Source organism: Mustela lutreola, chromosome 17, assembly GCF_030435805.1.
Source record: "Mustela lutreola isolate mMusLut2 chromosome 17, mMusLut2.pri, whole genome shotgun sequence".
NCBI classification, from domain to species: domain Eukaryota; kingdom Metazoa; phylum Chordata; class Mammalia; order Carnivora; family Mustelidae; genus Mustela; species Mustela lutreola.
The window spans coordinates 41,800,887-41,820,577 of NC_081306.1; the positions used below are offsets into that span (position 1 = coordinate 41,800,887).

At 51.7% G+C, this 19,691-nt stretch overlaps 1 protein-coding gene across 2 annotated transcripts in view; it reads left to right on the forward strand.

Moving 5' to 3' along the window:
* COL26A1 (collagen type XXVI alpha 1 chain) overlaps positions 1-19,691 on the forward strand; it is a 121,853-nt gene that overhangs the window by 21,843 nt on the left and 80,319 nt on the right. For both annotated transcript variants that reach the window (XM_059155033.1, XM_059155034.1), the window contains exon 2: positions 17,696-17,818. In XM_059155033.1, coding sequence (XP_059011016.1) covers positions 17,696-17,818 — 123 coding nt within the window. The remainder of the gene's footprint in view (positions 1-17,695; positions 17,819-19,691) is intronic.

The following is a 19,691-nucleotide window of genomic DNA, read 5'->3' on the forward strand; positions in this document are numbered from 1 at the left end:
GTCCTGACTCCCGAGCTTCTGAGAATCAGAAAGCAGAAGACCTTCTGGTCTTCTGAGATGCTGCTGGAACTTTCTGTCACCGCACAGCAGGTTTCCGTCCGTCGGCAGATGAATGGATAAAGAAAATGTGGTCTCGACATACAATGGAATATTACTCAGCCTTGAAAAAGAAGGCAGTCCCGCCATTTGGGACAACAGGGAGGAAGCTGGAGGACAGGGTCTAAGTGACATCAACCAGACGCAGAAGGACAAGGGCTACATGATCCCATGTAGATGAGTGATCTAAAGGAGTCAAACTTAAAACCCGTGAAATCAATGAGGGGGAAATTTGTAGAAGCCGAGAGTGAGAGGGTGGTGCCAGGGGGAGAGAGGAAATGCGGAGGGACTTGTCACAAATACAGAGTCTCATTTACGCAAGAGGAAAATCTGGGAGATCTGCGCATCGCGGTGCTGGTGGTTAATAGTATACATTATGCTTAAACATTGTCTAAGAGAGTAGCTCTGACCTTATGGGTTCTTAACACAAAATAACAACAATATTACATGAAAAGAAGGGACTGGGTGTATTTACAGGGCAGATTGTGGTGCTGCTTTGTGGAAGGTATATTTATCTCTGAACTCATCAACTTGTAACCATTAATTACATACAGCTTTTCGTAAACCAAGTGTATTTCAGCAAAGCGAGTTTGGCGGTGGGGGTAATGCAGATTTCTAGACCTCACCATCATATGTTTGCAAATGTCCCGCTGTGAGGTCTCTCCTGGAGGGGAGAAAACCTTATCCCCAAGAATTCTAACCAGAAAGCCCGGCGATCCCACCACAGGGCTGATTACAAGAACCCTTTGTAGCAGTCACACTGCAAGTCCTTCATTTGCTGTTTTTCGTGGGTGACTGTTGGGTCGCCTGGTTCAGAGCCTTCTGCAGGGTGTGAGGGGTTTACTTTTGGGTGTGGATCCCACGGGAAAAGCCATCAACAAATAGAAGTGCGTTCGCCGGGCCCCACTGTGGGCTCCTGGGACCAGGGGAGGAGCTGAGGCCCGTCCCTCCTGGTGGCCCTGCAGGGTACCCCCCCCCCCCCCCCCGCGCTGCCTTCTGTCTGCAGGGTTTCCTGGGAGGGAAGCCCTTTAATCAGCAGAGCTGGAGGAGAAATGCCTCTGCGGGCCTGGATGCTGAGAGAGTTATGATTCCTGTCTCATGATTTGGTGCCTTTCTTGGTGCCCAGGAGCCAGAGGCCAGGCGGTGACCAGGTGGGCGCTGAGGGGACGGCAGGAAGCCTTACGGTGAGCGAGGGCATGGAGAGGCACTTTCCAGAGAACAGCCTTAGGAAGGGAGCTGTGGTGTTACGTGGTGGACTGAGCCTGGCATTTCAGCCCGGGGACTGAGCAGTGCGGGGACATCCTGGGTAGGGAGGGAGACCAGGGCCCCCTGGTAATGGTCGGATTCCTGATCGCTGTCCCCTAGCTGCTGAGGGTGCCCGGCTGGGGACAGCATGGTCGCAGGACAGCCAGGAAAAGGGCGGACCCCTTCCCGGGGCACCTTGGCTGGTGAGAGCCATGATTCTCTCTCCTAATATGACTTGCATTTTTCTTCCCCTTGGGTGTTATATCGAGTCTCAAAGTGTGGGGAAAGCAAATATTTGCATAAGGAATCTTATTTCTAATGGGCCTTCTTTCTTTTTTAAAAAGATTTTATTTACTTGAGAGAGAGCGAGAGAGCACAAGGTGACGGTGCGGGAGTGGTAGGCTCAGATGTCCCCTCTGAGCCAGGAGCCTGATGTGGGGCTCGATCCCAGGACCCTGAGATCAGGCCCTGAGTCAAAGGCAGATGCTTAACCCACTGAGCCACCCAGGCACCCCTCATGGGCTTTCCTTCTAATTTCAAAGCTGTTTTACCCTAAGGACGAATCTGGTGGTAAAGTAGATTCGAATTTGAATGTGAAGATCCTAAACTTGTTTACGGGCGTTTAATTCTCCCGCGGAACTCGCTCATTCACAAACATTCTGCTTATCGCCTACTGGACGCCGGGGCGCCGTGCAAGTTGCATGGATTTCTGCCGTCAGGGGCCAGGGATGGTGCTGTACTCCCGGGGGCACTGCGGATGTCAGTAGGTGGACACCGTTGGGGGGAACTAAGAGGAGGGGGGCTCAGCTTGTCCAAGCAGGATCCCAGAGATCTGAGAGAGGAGGGGACTTTCCTAAAAGACATGTCTGTGGGCAGTGTCCCATGTGCGGAGGCCCCAGGAGAGCCCCCAGGTAGGGAAACCTCAGGGGAGAGCAGCAGGAGTGAGACCTTGGTCCGCGCCATCTCTGTCCCTTCTTTCTTCATTCATGTGTCTAGTGAGCACCTGTTCATGGATGGGCACCCTGGGGCCGGGGGGCCGGGGAGGCAGGGGCTCCGTCGGGGTACCGGCCCTCTGGAAGCCGGCCAGGTAGAGCAGGCTGGTGGATCGCGGCACTCACCTGCCCACCATGTGTCCCCACCCAGGTGGCTTTGTTTTCCTGTCTTGGGGATGACTTTGCAGATGTTTGCAGAACGACCTGCCCGGAGAGGGCGTAGGTACGTCCAGCCTCGTGAGCAGTAGAAACCTAGCCCTGGCTGGATGGAGGGCACGGAGCAGCCATTCTCTTGGCCTGTCTGGTTTCCCAGCAGTCTGGCTTCTGGGCGAGAGGCAGTGTCACTCTGGCCCTTCTGTCAAGGTGAGCATGATGGCCTCTAAAAGCCTCCTGCTTCCCTCCGTGACCCCTGCCCCACCCCTACCCTCCAGCTCCAATGCTGCCAGGAGAGTAGGTAGAGGCCCAGAGAGGGATGGGGCCAGTCCATGGTCACACAGTGACCCCAGGGCTCTGGCTTCCTTTTCCAGGAAGACCTCTGGAACCCCCTGACTTGTCACAGGTGGAAAGTGTTGGGTCCAGTGGTCTGGAACCCATGTTTCCCGAGTACCCACTGGGGCAGGGGAGGGGCTTTACTGAGCTACCAGCCATGAGTGCTGGTGGCAAGACGTCGCGAAGAACTAGGGAGACGAAGCAGCAATCCCCAGGAAGAGACGAACTCCATGAACAACAGGGTTTAATTCAGAATGCCGTGTTCATTCCCCGCAGGAATCTGAGTTGCTTTAAGTTCTCGGGGCCCGCCCTTTGCGGGGGGGACCGAGGGGCTCCTTCGAGACTCAAAGCCAGCTGCGGGCTGCAGGGGGGCCATCCAGCGGGGCCTGGCATGTGGACGCGGAGCCTCCTTCTTTCTGGAAATGGACGCAGGTCCAAAAGGTGTTCCGCTCACCAGAGACTTGCCGGGTCATAATTGTGTGTGATCTCCGGGGTACTGGATGCCGAATTCCACCCGCGTCCCTTTTGGCAGCTCACATTCTTCAGATTCTTATCAGGTTTTTTTTTTCCCCAAGTGAACACTGGGAACCAGTCTCCCTGCTGATTGTGGGAGGCTGGGAGAAAATTAAAACCAGGAGTCCTGGCTTTCGTCCCGACTCTGTCACCAGCTTGGTGAGCCACAGTGGGTCCTTTCTGTCTCACCTGTAAAGAGTGCGTTGGGACAAGGTGATCTTTGCAAGACCCCCCCCCCCCCGCACCCCCCGACCCCCCGCCGCAGTGCAGATCTTTTTAATTCTCCTTCCAAGTCCATTGTGAGATGCTTTCCAGAAAATATTCCTAAACCCAATTCTGTCTGCTTCCCAGAGTGGGAGACTCTGTGTCCCGGGCAGGAGAGGTGAGCTGAAGAGTGGTGGCCTTTCCACGTGTCCCCTCCTGCGTGGGGAAGCCTTCCTCCCCCACCCCCGACGATGCTGCCTTGAGACTCTCAGGGACGGACTTTTCGGGCATTCGGCATTCGAGTTCCAAGGGGCTGGGCCCTCAGGGGGAACATTGGAGTGACAGCCTCTCCACGCAGGCAGTCCCCTGGATGACTTTTGGCTGTGCCTGACTGCGGTGTTGACCCCAGAGAGAAACTACCACCAATTACCATAAACAAAGTGCTTCCACATTCATTCATTTTTATTGCTCTCAGGCCGCAGGTCATTTTCCCCACTTTATAGGTGAGACACCTGAGCCTCGACGTGGTAAAGCCCGTTCAGCAAGGCAGGGCAGGACCAGCCACAGGGGGCTGGCTCTCTTGACCCACCCACGTCCTGGGCACTCACTTCCCACCATCCCGGGTTGGTGAGGGCACACAGCTACTCTGGGGCCCTGTGTGAGGCAGGGGCACTCTGAACCTTTGTGGGAACAGTGGGTGATGTCACCTTGGCCCACGCCATCCAGAGTCGGCACCTTGGCTGGCGGTCAGCGGTGGGGGTCACAGGGCACGTCCTCCACTGACGTTTATGGAAGCAACAGGTTTACATCCCGAGAGCCTAGAAGCTGGAACCAAGGAGCTGGCAGTCTGCACGGAAGTAATCTCTACCTTCTGCTAGATCTGGGTAGCCCACATATCTCCATTCCTTCACAGAGATTAATTCTTGAGATTTCTGGCAACCCTTGAAAAGTGGGCTCCCATTTAGCAGATGATGAACTGAGGCTCTGAAGTTGAGAGTTTCCGAAAGCCATGCGGGTGGTAAGTGGTACAAGTAGGCCACTAACTAGGCCTCCTGACTGCACATTTGTATGCCTTGATAGTATGCTTTGATGGCAGGTTGTTTTGTCTGGGATGCTTTTAAATGTGAGTCATAAAATCCCTACTGATGTGGGCTAAAACAACAAAGTCATTTAGTATTTCACATATTAAGAAACGGGTGGCTCAGAGGTTGGTTAATTTGGCAGCATCAAATCCTCAAGGACCCTGCTTTTTGCTCTGCTCTCCCTAGGCTGCCTTCCCTCATGGCTGTAAGATGGCTGCCACAGCTCCAGGCATCACATCGTCATCCACCTGTGTACAGAAATAGGGATGAATTTCTCTTCTTGAATCCTCCCTCACCCATAAGGGGTGGTAATTTCCAGAAACACCTCAGTTGTGTTCTCCTTACTTGTCACTGACCAGAAATGAAGGAACATGCGCACACCTCAACCAATGAGATGATGGTCTTCTCTACTTTTTTTGAACTTACTGATGCCCAGAGTCTGAAGAAAACCAGAGTTGGTTAGCAAAGAAGGAGGAGGAGGAGATGACTCTCAGGGACATATGTGTCATATACGAGTGTCAGTTAGACACCCTCCTTGCTCACTGTCTGTTCTAAGGGACACAGTCCCCCAGACTGCCTGCTACAGGGGACCCTAGGCCCCCTGTTCTGTGCCATGTGAGTTCCCCACACCTGACTGGACCAGGGGTGGGCATCTGACCCAAAGCAAGTTGGCCTACTAGGGCCCGGCATGGACAGAGGAGCTGGGGGCCAGAGTGGACCACAGTCTCTGTCTCAGGCAATAGAGGTGGGAGAGACTGAGGCCATCCCTCAGTGTGGCTCAAAGTGTGGTCTGCAAGGACGGAAGCCCCCACCAGCACGTTAACCAAGTCCGTCACTAAGCATACATTTTTCCTCGTGGAGGGATGGGGTGGGGGACCTACTTGGCCTGGCTGGCTTCTCCTGAACACAAGCAAGCTGGCAGCTCTTCCCTGGTGAGTTTTCATAAGGACTACAGGAGGGGATGTGTCAGAGGCTTGCCTCAGTGCCTGGCACATCCGAGTGCTCAGTGAGTGTCGGTCACCCTTTTTCCTGTTTCGGTTCCAACTTCCATTGGGTGGAAAGGGTCACTGTCCTTCCCCAGCATCCCCGGGAAGCTTGTTACAACTGCGTATCCCTGGGCGCATCCCCATAGGACCCGAGTCAGCAGGTGGTTCTGATAGATGGTGCCCTTGAGAAGGACCAGTGAGGACACGCTACTGGGTCCTGTCCTGCTCTCGGCTACACAGAAAGCTCTGGCTTCTACAGAGGTCGCTTGTGGGCCAAAGGGCTCACAGTTCAAGGTGGACACTGGAGACCGTCGTCGGTCAGTCCACAGCAAACGTGTGGCGCCTCGCTCCATACACGCTGCGGTGAGTTCCAGCTCTGGTTGTGGGATCTGTGTCCCCGGACGGTTTCTCAGCAGGTGGCCTCGGGACCGCAGATCCCACGAGGACGTTTGGCACCGAATTCTGGCAGCTTGTTGCCTCTGGCGCTCCTGTTAATGGGAGTCCTCTTGGATTGCTCTGGAGATGCTCAAAACCACGCTGCCTGTTCCGCCAAATCGTATACTCCCTCAGCTGCCCCAGTGCGAATGGGAAATTCAATCCGAAAGTGGCTTTTGCTCCATATGGGGTTCTTTCCAGCCTTGTCTCAAGTGGGGGAGGCCTCGGGAATTCCCCACCATGGAAAGTGCTAGAGAACGACCACGGACAGTTATGAAGCGGCCCAGCTGTGCTGTCTGGTGGGCCGGGGGTGGTGGTGGTGGTGGCTCACTGGGCTCCCCCGTTGCCCGCAGACCCGCATCTGAACCCACATGCCGCGTTCTCCCACCCGGCCTCAGTGTTGGACCCTGGAGTCCACATCATCGTCCGCCTGTTTTTACAGAAAGATTGGGCCAGTTGCTTCGCTGTTTTGGGGACCAGCAGCCTTTCCCTCTGAAAGTCAGTGACCTTAGAATGTCTTGAGTCCCTCCCTGGTCTTGCCTTGAAATGGACAGTTCCAATAAAAAGTCTTTCGGGGGACACAGGCAAGTCTCTCTGCGGGTACAAATGCTGGGCCCTAAAAACCGATCGGGACTGAGTGGGACACACACTTCGTTATTCTTACACACACGAAACTGCCACTCCGGACAGCAGCTCGCGTGGCTGAGAGAGAGAAACATTAAGCCTCAGGGACACTTGGCTTGTTAGGAGACGCTGTGCGGCAGTCTGGTCTCTGGAGGTCGGTCTCCCGGGTGGCTCCCTGCCCTGCCCTGACTCTGGGTCTCTGGGGCCTCTTGAGCATGTCTCACCTGAAGCTGTCTCTAATGGAGAGCTGGCTTCTCAGAGCTGCCTTCTCCCACTGTGGCCCCCAGCTCACTCTATCCAAAGGACCCACGGCCGACAGTTCTCACCTGCTGCAGAGGGCAGGTATGAATCCGAGGGGGTAGGGTAGGGGGCCTTTCTCTCCACCTGGCCAAATCCTGGGCTTCCGAGCTGTCTTCTTCCCATGGACACTCGCTGCTCTACGGGTCGGCCTCCTGGTCCCCACAGCCTGTAGGGCAGCGGCTGCTTTCCTCCCAGGACCCTGGATATCATTTTGTGTCTCCCTGCTGGGCACGCGGCAGACACCAGGCTGAGTCCCCGGGAAGCAGATTCTGGGACGGGGTCTGGCACTGAGGATATGTCCGGCGATCGGAGACCGTGGAAGGGATAGGACAGACTTGGGATCAGAAGAACTTGAGCTGGGATGCAGGCCCAGTGACAGCTACCACCCGCCTCCCTGGGGAGTCCTGCTGCTACAGTGGACCTCTCCACTTGTCCTGATGTCCGTGTGGCTGGACCTTTCAACTCGTGCGTGGACCAGACCCTGGCTGGGGGCCAGCCTGGGGAGAGTCGGACGTCGGGGGAGGCAGCTCTGGGCGCTGAGGCAGTCTGGGGAGGGTCTGACCGCTGATGGCCCTTTGTTGAGGGGGACCCGGGACAGACCCAGTGTCCACCGCCCGTGGGCTGCTATGGAGGGGAGTAGGGTGCTCTTGACCTTATGCTGCACAAAGACAGCCCGAGTTGCTTTTGCCTTTTGGAATACAGTGCACACCACTGACTCGTACTGAACTTATTGTTGGCGAGAAACTCCATGCCCCATCTGGGGCTCGTCCGCTGGGTTTTGGGGCCGCAGGGCCGGACGCCACGTTCGCCTGGTCATGTTTCATCTTGTTACATTTGGCTCCTTGCTCCAGGCTGGGGAGATCTAGCTTGGATCCCTCCTCCCTGCCCAGACCCAGGCCCCCGTGTGTGCCGGCTCCTGGTCTGTGCTTCCCGTCAGCAGCCCGCTGCCTCCCGCACCAACGGCAGCCTGGCCTGCCCCGGGCAGTGTGGCCCCTCGTGGAGAGACCAGCGTTTGCCCCAGGTGATCTCCAGGTCCCCCTCCACTGGCAGGTGTAGCCGAGCGGCTCAGGGCTGGGCTTGAATCTTGGGTGCGTGTTGGCTTGTTCATTGGGTGGCCTGGGACGGGTCCCGCCTGCCTTCGCCCCCATACCTCGTTTCCCGATCTGTGACCGTGGAGTAGCCACGGTCCTTCCTGGCCAGGGCTGAGTGAGGAAGACCCGGAGGGCTGACTCCCATGCGGGGCCGCAGTGAGGAGGGGGCGGGGAGCAGGGTGGCTCCAGGCCCTCCCCACGAGCCTTGCTGGGGCCCGAGCCGTCATCCCAGTGGTCTCACACGAGAGGTGGGTGCTGTCCCTCTGGCTTCCTGTGGGTGCAGGGGGATGGGTCCCAGAGGAACTTGGCTACTTAGCACCTGCCGGGCGATGTTGTACTAGTTCCCTAACCATCCTCTGTCCTCACGGGCAAGGTAGGGGCAGCCTGGGGCGTAGAACTGAAGACTGGGTTTCAGGGTTTAAAAGGACTCTTTGCTCAGGGCACCTGGGTGGTTCAGTGGGTTAAGCCTCTGCCTTCAGCTCAGGTCATGATCTCAGGGTCCTGGGATCGAGCCCCACATCGGGCTCTCTGCTTGGTGGGGAGCCTGCTTCCTCCTCTCCCTCTGCCTGTCTCTCTGCCTACTTGTGATCTCTCTCTCTCTCTCTGTCAAATATAAAAATGGAATCTTAAGAAAAAAAAAAAAAAGACTCCTTGCTCAAGTGTGTCACCTTGTCTCCTGGAGGCTCAAGGCTCCTTCTCTGTAAGGCACCCCCACCTTACCCACCTGGGAGAATTGGGGAGATTGCGCGAGCTCACGGACGGGCAGGTTTTCTGGGGCCGCCACAACCAAGTCCCACACGCGGTCAGCTTAAATGACAGAAGTGAATTTCCTCACGGTGCTGGAGGCTGGAAAGGCACGCCGGAGGTGTTGACAAGGGCGGTTTCTCCCGGGGCTTCTCTGCTTGGCTCACCGATGGCCGCCTTCTCGCTGCACCTTCACACCGTCTTTCCTTGGTACATATCTGCGTTCATATTTGGAAATTTCCTCTTTATAGAAAGACCCCAGTCACCCTGGATTCCAACCCACCCTAAGGACCTCATTATAACTTAATGCTCTCTTTAAGGACTCTTTTTTTTTTTTTTTTTTTTAAAGATTTTATTTATTGGTTTTAGAAACAGCGGGAGAGCAAGAGCATGAGTGGGAGGAGGGGCGGGGAGAGAGGGAGAGAGAGAGAGAATCCCCAGCGGATTCTTCATTGAGCTCTTCCTGATCTCCTCTTGATCCCACGACCCCAAGATCACGACCTGAGTCGAAATCAAGAGTCCACTGACCGAGCCACCCAGGTGCCCCAAGATTCCATCTTTACAGCCACATTTTGAGTTTCTGGGGGTTAGGGTTTCCACATATGAATTTGGGGGTAGGGACATATCTCAGCCCATAACAGTACATAGGACTGCTTTGCCAACCCCCAAACAGGTCTTGGGGTCCTGGGCCTGACTCTGCCCGCAGGAGAAGGTCTCTGCCTGGCCAGAAGCCGGGTGGGCTGACTCTGTACCAGAGCTGTTCCTTCTTTCCTGGGAAGAGGCAAGGACCTGACTTCTCTGACTCTATCTCTCTGCGGACCAGCTAAGCCCCAGGGGCTCTGCTTCAAGGGCACGGTCTCAGAGTCATCCAGATTGCCCATCCGTGTGGCCGTGGCCTTCAGGCTGCAAACCTGGGTTCTCACAGAGCTCCCTGCACCCAGCTGGCCCTGAGAACTCCTGGAAGTGGCCTCTGGGGATTGGGCAGGGTATGGCCGGGTAATTAGAGTGATCAGGGCAGGGAGGAGGGGGCCTGAAACTCAACACCCTTAACCTTGAGATGGGTGGTCCCAGCCGTGGAGGCAGAGCTTGCTGGCACCAAGCAGAGCCCCAGAAACCTTTTTTTTTTTTTTTGCTGAGTGAGTGCAAGTGGGTGAGACAAAGTCCTCCTAGAACATAGGGCTTGGGGTCAGATCTGCACAACTTTATGAGGTCTGCCCTGAGTCTACTGTCCTTGGGAGCCTATAGTTTTCTAGTATGATTAGGACTAAGATTGAGGGATGTATGGGAGCCTGTGGGGCATGAGGCAAGAGTCGCTTCCTGGCCAGGGGGTCAGGAAGGCTTCCAAGAGGGGACAGAGCCCAAATGAAGACTTGTAGGGTAACAGCTGGCCAGATGGAAGACGGTGGGACGACATGCCAGGGGGGGACAGTGTGACAGTGTCGGTGGTAAGGTGGAGGTGGGTAGGAGGTGGTACCAGGGAGGTAGGGAGTGCTGTGGAGGTTGGGGAGGGGAGGTGACCTGGACAGGACAGATTTATGGTTTAGGGAGTGCCCTCTGGTGGCTCCTAGAGGACACTGCAGGGAGACCGGGCTGGGGGCGGGGAGACCAGCAGGCACCAAGGCTGTCCAGGTTCAAGATCAAGAGGAAGCGGGAGCCGGGTGGAGAAGGTGGGCTTGCCTGGCGTGGGGACTGAGTGGCCACGGGCAGCGAGAGAGGGAGAAGGCGGAGTCTGTGGCAATTTGCCGCTTCTGTTTCTGGGTAAAAGGACTGGGAGTTTAATGGGTCTGGTCACCAATATGGACTCAGCTGGGTCTGGAGAGGGATGTGCTCAGTACTGGCCAGATTGCAATGGTGGGTCTCGAAGCGTCCCATGGGCTATGATGGTGTGTGGCCACTGTCCAGATAAGCAGGGCCTCTGTGTTGGGGTTCAAGGGGAAGCACTGAGGAGACTCAGCCGGTGGGCGAAGCGGAGTGTGGGACCGGGGGCAAGGGGGCCGACCAGGTGATCCCCCGTGGGAGGGAGGACACCGTCAGAGCCCCGGGGCTTGGTTCGGGCTCAGAGCTCAGGGTCCTGGGGATGGAGGGAAAGTGTGAGTGAGATCGAGTCCCAAGGCAAAGCTCTGATAGGAGAATTGGGAGGATTAAGGGTGGGTGCTTGGAGTGGGACCAGGGCTCTGGGGAGGAGAGGGTTATAATTAACCCATTTCCCTGGGTTAGTTATATTCAGAAGTGGGCCTGGGCCGGGGGTGTCCGGAAGACCCTCCATTCCATTGTGCCGTGATTTCCTGAAGCCACTTATCGCTTGTTGTCCCAAAGGACCCTAAATTAAGAATTTCAAAGCTTGGCCAAGTCACGGAGCCAAACACTTAGCACGACGAAGACCCCTGTAGGAGTGGCCTCTAGGTCTGGTGGAGCAGGGCCAAATCAGTGGCTCAGCCCCATCAGGGAGTGGACCTTGTCTCATGAGAACAGGGACCTGGATGGGAGACTGTGTGTCCCCAAAGCCGAGAGAGCGAGTTTCCCATCCTGGATCCTCCAGGGGAGGGGGCGGTATGGAAGAGACCATTGCTGCCCAAAGATAATGCCAGCCCTTCCCATCCTGATGAAGGCTGCTGAGGGCACCCTCATTGCCAGGCAATTGGAGGACCAGCCCTGCCACTCCCAAATTCTGTGTTCTTGGGCCAGTCCTTCCAGAAGGGTCTTAAAAGGGACATAGCCTCCTGCCAAGCCAGTCTGTGCATGGAATTTTTCTGTAGTCCATACAGATTTGTATGCACCCACCCACCGTGGGCAGGAGTAGGGGTGGGTGGCACTGTGCTGCCCCCCCACAAACAGGACCACGGAATGTTCAAGACATGGGGATCCTAAGAGGGACCCCACACGGGAGCAGAATGCCTGACACCAAGATTCTCTGGAACCATGGTGCCTGGAGATGAACAAGGTTTTGAATTCCATCTGAGAAGCTCTGGATCTCTTTCCCCTTGTCTCTGCCTGCCTTCTTCGTTGTTTTTGGCCAGGTTTTGATTTTGGGAAGCCATTTACAGCCCATTAAAAGATCAAATGTCTGCAGATGATGAATCGAGGCATTTGAAAATGTTTTGCAATTCACCGCTCATTTCCCTATAGAGAACCCTGACCCGGCGTGATTCCGAGATGGCTGGCTGGTTTGTCTGTGCTGGAATGCCAGGGGCGGATGTTGGGACGGAGCATTGTCCTCCGGTTGGTTCATCCCCGAGATGGTCATGCTCAGTGCCTGAGATGGCACCAGTGCTTCCCGGTAGAGATGAAGGAGGGGCCTAGGCTCCTGCCATCTTGCACAATTTCTAGACCAATCTGCAGACGCAGGAGAAGAAGTTTGTCCTGGGGATGTGGGACCCTGCTGGTCCTGTGGGCTGGAAGGCTGGATTCCTTTCCCAGCTCAGCCTCAAGTCTGAGCTACAGACAGTGAAGTTTAAATGCCCACTACTTCTCCCAGCTCCAAGATGGGAAGGTCAGTCCCTAGGCTTTAATGGACACTGTGGGGTTCCGGTAGCCAGCCAATCGGGGATTCCTTGGCTTAGGTAGAGAGTGCCACGTGGTTCATACACCACTAACCTAAATCTGCTCACATAGCCCTCAAAATAAATTTGAGAGGTAGGATTTTTTTTTTTTAATTTCACCGAGGCTCAGAGAGAGAACATCACTTTGCTTAAGTCAAAGAGCAGGTTGGTGGCAGACCCAGGTTTTGAGCTAGGTCTCCTGGTGCTTTTGGGGAGAGGGATGGACTTTCAGTTACTTCTATGCTCTTTTTGACTGTGCAAATGTTGGTAATAGAGATTTGTGTAGAAAATTGTCCAGATTTTGAAAAATTTTGATGTAAGATCCCATATAATATTTGCATATAATTTTAAATCTCTGGAATAATTCTTGTGTCTTTTGTTTGTTTCTCATTAAGGATTGTTATAAGCTTTGTCTATTTGATTTTTTTTAAACCTGTTTTGTTGATTCACTTTTTTTCTTTTCTTTTTTTTAAAAAATATTTTATTTATTTATTTGAGAGAGAGACAGAGAGAGCATGAGTGAGGAGAAGGTGAGAGGGAGAAGCAGACTCCCCGAGGGGCTGGGAGTCTGATGTGGGACTCGATCCCGGGACTCCGGCATCATGACCTGAGCCGAAGGCAGTTGTCCAACCAACTGAGCCACCCAGGCGTCCCATTGTTGATTCACTTTTTTTTTTTTTTAAGATTTTATTTATTTATTTGACAGAGAGAGATCACAAGCAGGCAGAGAGGCAGGCAGAGAGAGAGGAAGGGAAGCAGGCTCCCTGCTGAGCAGAGAGCCCGATGTGGGACTCGATCCCAGGACCCTGAGATCATGACCTGAGCTGAAGGTAGTGGCTTAACCCACTGAGCCACCCAGGCGCCCTGTTGATTCACTTTTTAAAGTAAATCTACTTCATTCATTTCCGCTCAAATCTTTGCTGATTCTTTTCTTCTTCCTCTTTCAAGGGTTTTCTAATTCCTGTGTTTTCTGTTGCTACCTTCTTGGTTTTCTAGCATTTTGTTGGATTAATCAGATTTTCTTTGTTTCATTTTTTTTTTCTCTCATGGTTTGTCAGTTTTGTGTCCTCTTTCTATCCTTGCTACTATTTATCTTTGAACTGAAAGGTATATCTTAATTGTGTATTTTTCTACTATACCTGAAGTTGCAAAGCACCTGTGTCGTTTCCATAAACAAGACAAAATCCCCAGCAACTTCTGGTTCCTTCTGTCCCACTTGCAGCTCTCTTTCATACTGAGATCACTTTGGATTTTAGAGCTAGGCTGTTATTAAATCATATTACTCTTTCTTTGCTCATAATAGCTGCTTATATTTGATATATTCCTTCTGCATCCTTCATTTATTTTGCTGGAGTACATCCTGCAGTGATTCTTTCAGAAAAGGTGACTGGCAAGCTTTCTGAGTTCTTGTGCATCTGAAAATGTCTTTTTCTTGCCTTTGCCTTTGAAGGAGAGCTTGCCTGGGCGTGGAGTTCTGGGTGCTCGATATTTCCCTTTGGAAATTTGAAACCATTGTGTTTCTTGATGAATCTGGCACTGCTGATTTAAGTTTATTATGGGTAATCTGTGTCACTCTCCTTTCTATAGCATTTGGTATTGTTGTTTCCATCCTGGGGGTTCTGACATTTCAGCACGATATGTCTCTTTGTGTTCTTCTGGCTTAGCACTCAGTGGGCTCTTTTGGATTGAGAAATCATGTCTTTCTCCAACTCTCTTTATACTTTCTTCAAGTACATACTTCCCTTGGCTCTCTCCGATCCCCCATTCCAGAGCTACTAACAGACATATGTTGGCAAATGGTCTGTCCTTTGGGTTTCTCACCTTCTCCCCCTCCCCATTTCCCACCTTCTTCCCCTGCAGTGCATCCTTGGAAAGTTCATGGCTCAGATTTCCGGCTCATCCAGTCACTCTAGCTGTGTCCATTCTGATTTTTCAGCCCATCTGTTGCACTTTTTGGTTTTTACAGTCATACGTTTCATTTCCAAGAGATCTCATTTTTTCCATTTCATAATATTTTTTTTCCACAAAGGCACGACTGTCTTATCTCTTTGAGGACATCAATAATGTTTTAAAAAACTGTCTTCATTGGTTTGGTTTATTGTCTTTTCCTGAGGTGTGATTTATTGTCTGTTGAGTTGGTGCCTTTCTTTCATGGTGCTGGCCTTTTCTTTTTCTTGAATACTTTGAAATTCTTGGTATTTGGGGATTTCCACTGGCTCATTTCTGCTTTACTATTTATTGCTGCTTTGTCTCTTAGAGGGTTGGTATAGGCGAAGGGTAGAGAAGGAGTGTGCAAGAATTTAGGTGTATAGGGGCATCTGGGTGGCTCTCTTGCTTGAGCCTCCAACTCTTAATTTTGGCTCAGGTCAGGATCTCAGGGTCCTAGGATCAAGCCCTGGGTTGGGCTTCATGCTCAGCAGGGTGTCTGCTTCTCTGTTTCTCTGTCTCTCTCCCTCTGTCCCTCCTCCTGCTCTACCTCTCTCTCTTTCAAGTAAATAAATCTTAAAGAAAAAAAAAAGAATTCAGTTGTATATACTTTTTTAAAAAAAGATTTTATTTATTTATTTGAGAGAGAATGAGAGAGAGCATGAGAAGGAGGGTCAGAGGGAGAAGCAGATTCCCTGCCAAACAGGGACTTGATCCCAGGACTCTAGGATCATGACCTGAGCTGAAGGCAGTCGCTAACCAGCTGAGCTACCCAGGCACCCAAATTCAGTTGTATAAACTTGAGAAGGTCTCAGTTTCTCCTGGGGTTCATCAGATTTGGGGGCACCCTCTACGACCATACCTGCCTCAAGCAGGTGAGTCGAATGCCTGATTCTTGACACCAGCAAGGGTAGGGATCTGGGTCCTTGTACTATGGTCCTCTGACAGTCACCTCTGGGTCCCTCCCCTATCCCATCAGCCACATCAGCTGTTCCCGATTTGCACCCACATTTACTGCCAATCTGGAATCTTCCCTATGTTTCCCGTTGGGCTCTCCTCTTTCAGCTCAGTTTCACCTACTTTCAGTCTAACAAGCGTTCCTCAAACTTTCTGGCCCCCCACTGCTTCTCTGTTTTCCAATGCTGTTAGGGACTTTTATGTTTTTTTATTTAAATTTTCTGCTTTATTGAGTTATGAGTGACAAACTGAAAAAGTGTATATTTAGGTTGTACAATACGCTTTTTTACCCCCAAAGGTGTACAATGTGGTGACATTACATATGGACATTGTGAAATGATTAGGACAGATTATTAACACATTCATCGCTTCCCATAGTTACCACTGTTTGTTTTGTGGTTAGAACACTTAAGATCTACTCCCTTAGCACATTTCAAGAATGCAATGTGGGATTATTAACTCCAATCACCACATGATTATGTGTGTAATACACAGATAATATAATACATAATCCATACAGATCGAATCTGTATATTAGATCCCCAGAATTTATTCATCTTATTTTTGTATTCTTTGACTAGCATCGCTCCATCTCTCAACACTCCCTGGCAATCCCTGTTCTACTCTCTGCTTCTATGAGCTGGACGGTTTTGGATTTTTTTTTTTTTTAAGATTTTATTTATTTATTTGACAGAGAGAGATCACAGTAGGAGAGAGGAAGGGAAGAGATCACAGAGAGAGAGGAAGGGAAGCAGGCCCCCTGCTGAGCAGAGAGCCCGATGCGGGACTCGATCCCAGGACCCTGAGATCATGACCTGAGCCGAAGGCAGCGGCTTAACCCACTGAGCCACCCAGGCGCCCCCGGTTTTGGATTTCATATACAAATGTGTCCGGCTTATTTATTTAACGTAACATCCTCCAGTCTCATCCATGTTGATGCAAATGGTAGAATTTCCATCTTTTTAATGGCTGAATAATATTCTATTGTGTGTGTGTATTTTCTACATTTTCTTTGCCCATTCATTCATGGATGCACACTTTGGTTATTTCCGTCTTGGCTGTTGTGAATACTTTCGCAATAAGCACGGGCATGCAGATACCTCTTCTAGATACTGATATTAATTCCTTTGGATATATACCCAGAAATGAGATTCCTGGGTCATACAGTAGTTCCATTTTTAATTTCTTCAGGAACCTACCGTAATGGCTGTACCAATGTCCATCACCACCAACAATGTACCGGAGTTCCTTTTTCTCCACACTTCTGCCAACATTTGTTGTCTTGTGTCGTTTTGATAATGGCCATCCTAAGAAGTGTGAGGTGATCTCTCATTTTGATCTGCGTTTTCCTCGTGGTGACTGATGTTGAGCTTTTGGCCATCTGTATGTCTTCTTCAGAATAATATCTATTCAGGTCCTTTGGCCATTTTAAAATCAGATTATTTGGTTTTTGGCTATTGAGTTTTATGAGTTCCTTGTATGTTTCTGATATTAACCCCTTATAAGATGTATGCTTTGCAAAAATTCCAAAGCTCCTGCAAGGTCATTTTTATCCCTTTTATTTATATTGTTTATTTATATTGTTACTGAGAGGAGATTGGAGTGGGGGACCTCCTGTCCCACTATCTTGCTGATGTTGCAACAAGGATTTATTTTTAGATTTAAATTTCTAGGATCTGGATGTGGGGAATGTGCGGGGGAGGTGGGAGCATGGGCTTGCCTGCCATCTGGATCCAATCACAATATTGTTTGCATATAACACCCACCCCCATGCCCCAGCTCAGGCTTCTGCACCTCTCACACTGCACCAGAGGGATTTTTCTAAATTCAGACCCATAGAGAGATTCCCCTGGTCAGAGCACTTTAGGGGCTCCCCACTGACTTCATGCTAAGACCCACATCTAGCCTGGCGGGTACCATGTTCCTTCCTTCCTCCTGGATCCTCCCCTTCCTTCTGGCTCCTCCCTTTCCTCCTGGCCCCTCCCCTTCTTCCTTGCTCCTCCCCTCCTCCCAGCCTTTGGGCCACTGGTGTTTGCACTTGCTGGAGGCTGACTCAGCTTTCAATACCTAGGTGGTTGGTCTTTCTTGGGACCTGTGTTAGGTGCCCCGCTGGTCCCATAGGTCCCTGTGTGCATCCTTTGGTTGCACTGATGGCCCCGTGTTCCAGTGGGTTATGATCACTTCTTTCTTAGTCTTCCATGTCAAAGTGGGATTTCCCCATGGGCAGGGGTTCATTCCAAGTGTTTGGTGACTGAAATGATGGATGCCAGGGCTTGGTAGCCAAGGGGTGTGGGTGCTTTCCCTTCCCCTTTGTCCTGGACTGAGGGTCTCAGTGGACCCCTTCCCCAGAAGAACGAGCACCCCCACCCCATGGCCTTATGGAGAGACCCCTCCTTGGCCAGCATGGCCTTTTGACCCGCAGTCAGCACCTCAGGAATAGAAGGGCTGATGTGACTGTTACTTTCCCCACAGGCACTGGTGCCATCACACGGTGACGCGGACAGTGTCCTGCCAGGTGCAGAACGGCTCGGAGACAGTGGTCCAGCGTGTGTACCAGAGCTGCCGATGGCCTGGGCCCTGTGCCAACCTCGTGAGGTAAAGGCTGTGGGGCGGGCCAGCTCTGCCCTTCCTTTCTATTCCCTTGGATGAATTCAACCCCAGCACAGGCTGCTTGGTGGGGGGGGGGGGGGATTGATGCTCGGAAACAAAAGCTGAGTGTGCATTTATGGAGCACCTTTTGTGTACAGAGCATGGGCGTTTGATGAGCAGAAGAGCACTATAGACAAGAAGTGGGGTGAGGGGACTGAGGGGCAGGGGAGGCCCAGAATCAGCTCGGAGGGACCCTTTCATGCTGGGACCCCTGAAAGGGGCAGAGATTCTGGTCCTGGGCCACAGACTGCCACGTCAGTTAGGGGGAGAGTGTCATTCCGCCTTTCTTTCTTTCTTTTAAGATTTTATTTATTTGTCAGAAAGAGAGAGAGAGAGAGCACAAGCAGGGGGAGCAGCAGGCAGAAGGAGAACCAGGCTCCCCGCTGAGCAAGGAGCCTGATGTGGGGCTCGATCCCAGGACTTTGACATCATGACCTGAGCCAAAGGCAGACGCTTCCCCCACTGAGCCACCCAGGCGCCCCTCATTCTGCCTTTTACTGTAACTGCTGTCATTGTTGTGATGAAGAAAGTGGTATATACTCAGTGCCCAAAGCAAATCCAGAAATTACAGAACTGAATAAGGTGGACGATGAGTATTCTCCTGCTTCTCAATTGCACCTATACAATCCCATTATTAATATTACCAGTGCATTACTCCAGACCCTTTTCTCCTCATATTTACATAGGAGCATATATATATATATTTTTTTTTTCAGACAAAACCAGATGATGTTCTTTTGTTCTGCAACTTGCTTCCCCCACTTTGCTTCTGATATGACAGAGAGATCACAAGTAGACAGAGAGGCAGGCAGAGGGAGAGGGGGAAGCATGCTCCCTGCTGAGCAGAGAGCCCGATGTGGGGCTCCATCCCAAGACCCTGAGATCATGACCTGAGCCGAAGGCAGAGGCTTAACCCACTGAGCCATCCAGGCGCCCTGGTATTAATTTCTCTTAAACATTTGGTAAAATTCTCCAGTGGAAACATCTGGGGCTGGAGAATTCTTTTGAAGGAGTTTTTAAGCTACAAATTCAATTTCCTTAATAGTTATGGGGCGAGTCAAATGATGTATTTCAGAAAGAGGGAGTTGGAGTGATTTGTGTTTTTCGATGACCTGGTCCATTTCCTCTCAGCTGTTAAATTGACGTGCGTAGCCCTATTAACCTGTTTTATTCCTGATATTGATAACGCGTGCCTTTTCTTCTTTTCCCTTTGTCAGTCTTGCTAGAGCTTTGTTGTTTCACGGGTCTTTTCTTTTTTTGTTATTTTTTTTTTAAGATTTTATTTATTTATTTGAAATAGAGAGAGAGATCACAAGTAGGCAGAGAGGCAGGCAGAGAGAGTAAGAAGCGGACTCCCTGCTGAGCAGAGAGCCCGATGCGGGCCTCGATCCCAGGACCCTGAGATCATGACCTGAGCCGAAGGCAGAGGCTTAACCCACTGAGCCACCCAGGCGCCCTCACGGGTCTTTTCTGAGGACCAGCTTTGGTTTCATTCATTTTTCTCTTATGTTTTTCTGTTTTCAATGTCATTGATTTCTGCTCTTGCCTGCTCTGTTCTTTCTCCTGATGACTTTGAAGTATTTTTCTCTCCTTTTTGGAGGTTCCTGAGTTGGGCTGGTTTAGGTTTTAAAAAAGATCGAGGGTTGCCGTGGGGACAGTGGACATAGGCAGGTGCAAGGGATTGGTGGCTTGTGCCAGGACACTACCTGGGAAGTGGGTGGATTCAGGAGGAGTCTGGAAGCTGAGACAAGAGTCTGTTCACAGAAGGGCAGGGAGCAACCATGCATAACCCTCTATGTCTGGTTTGAGCAGCTGGCTG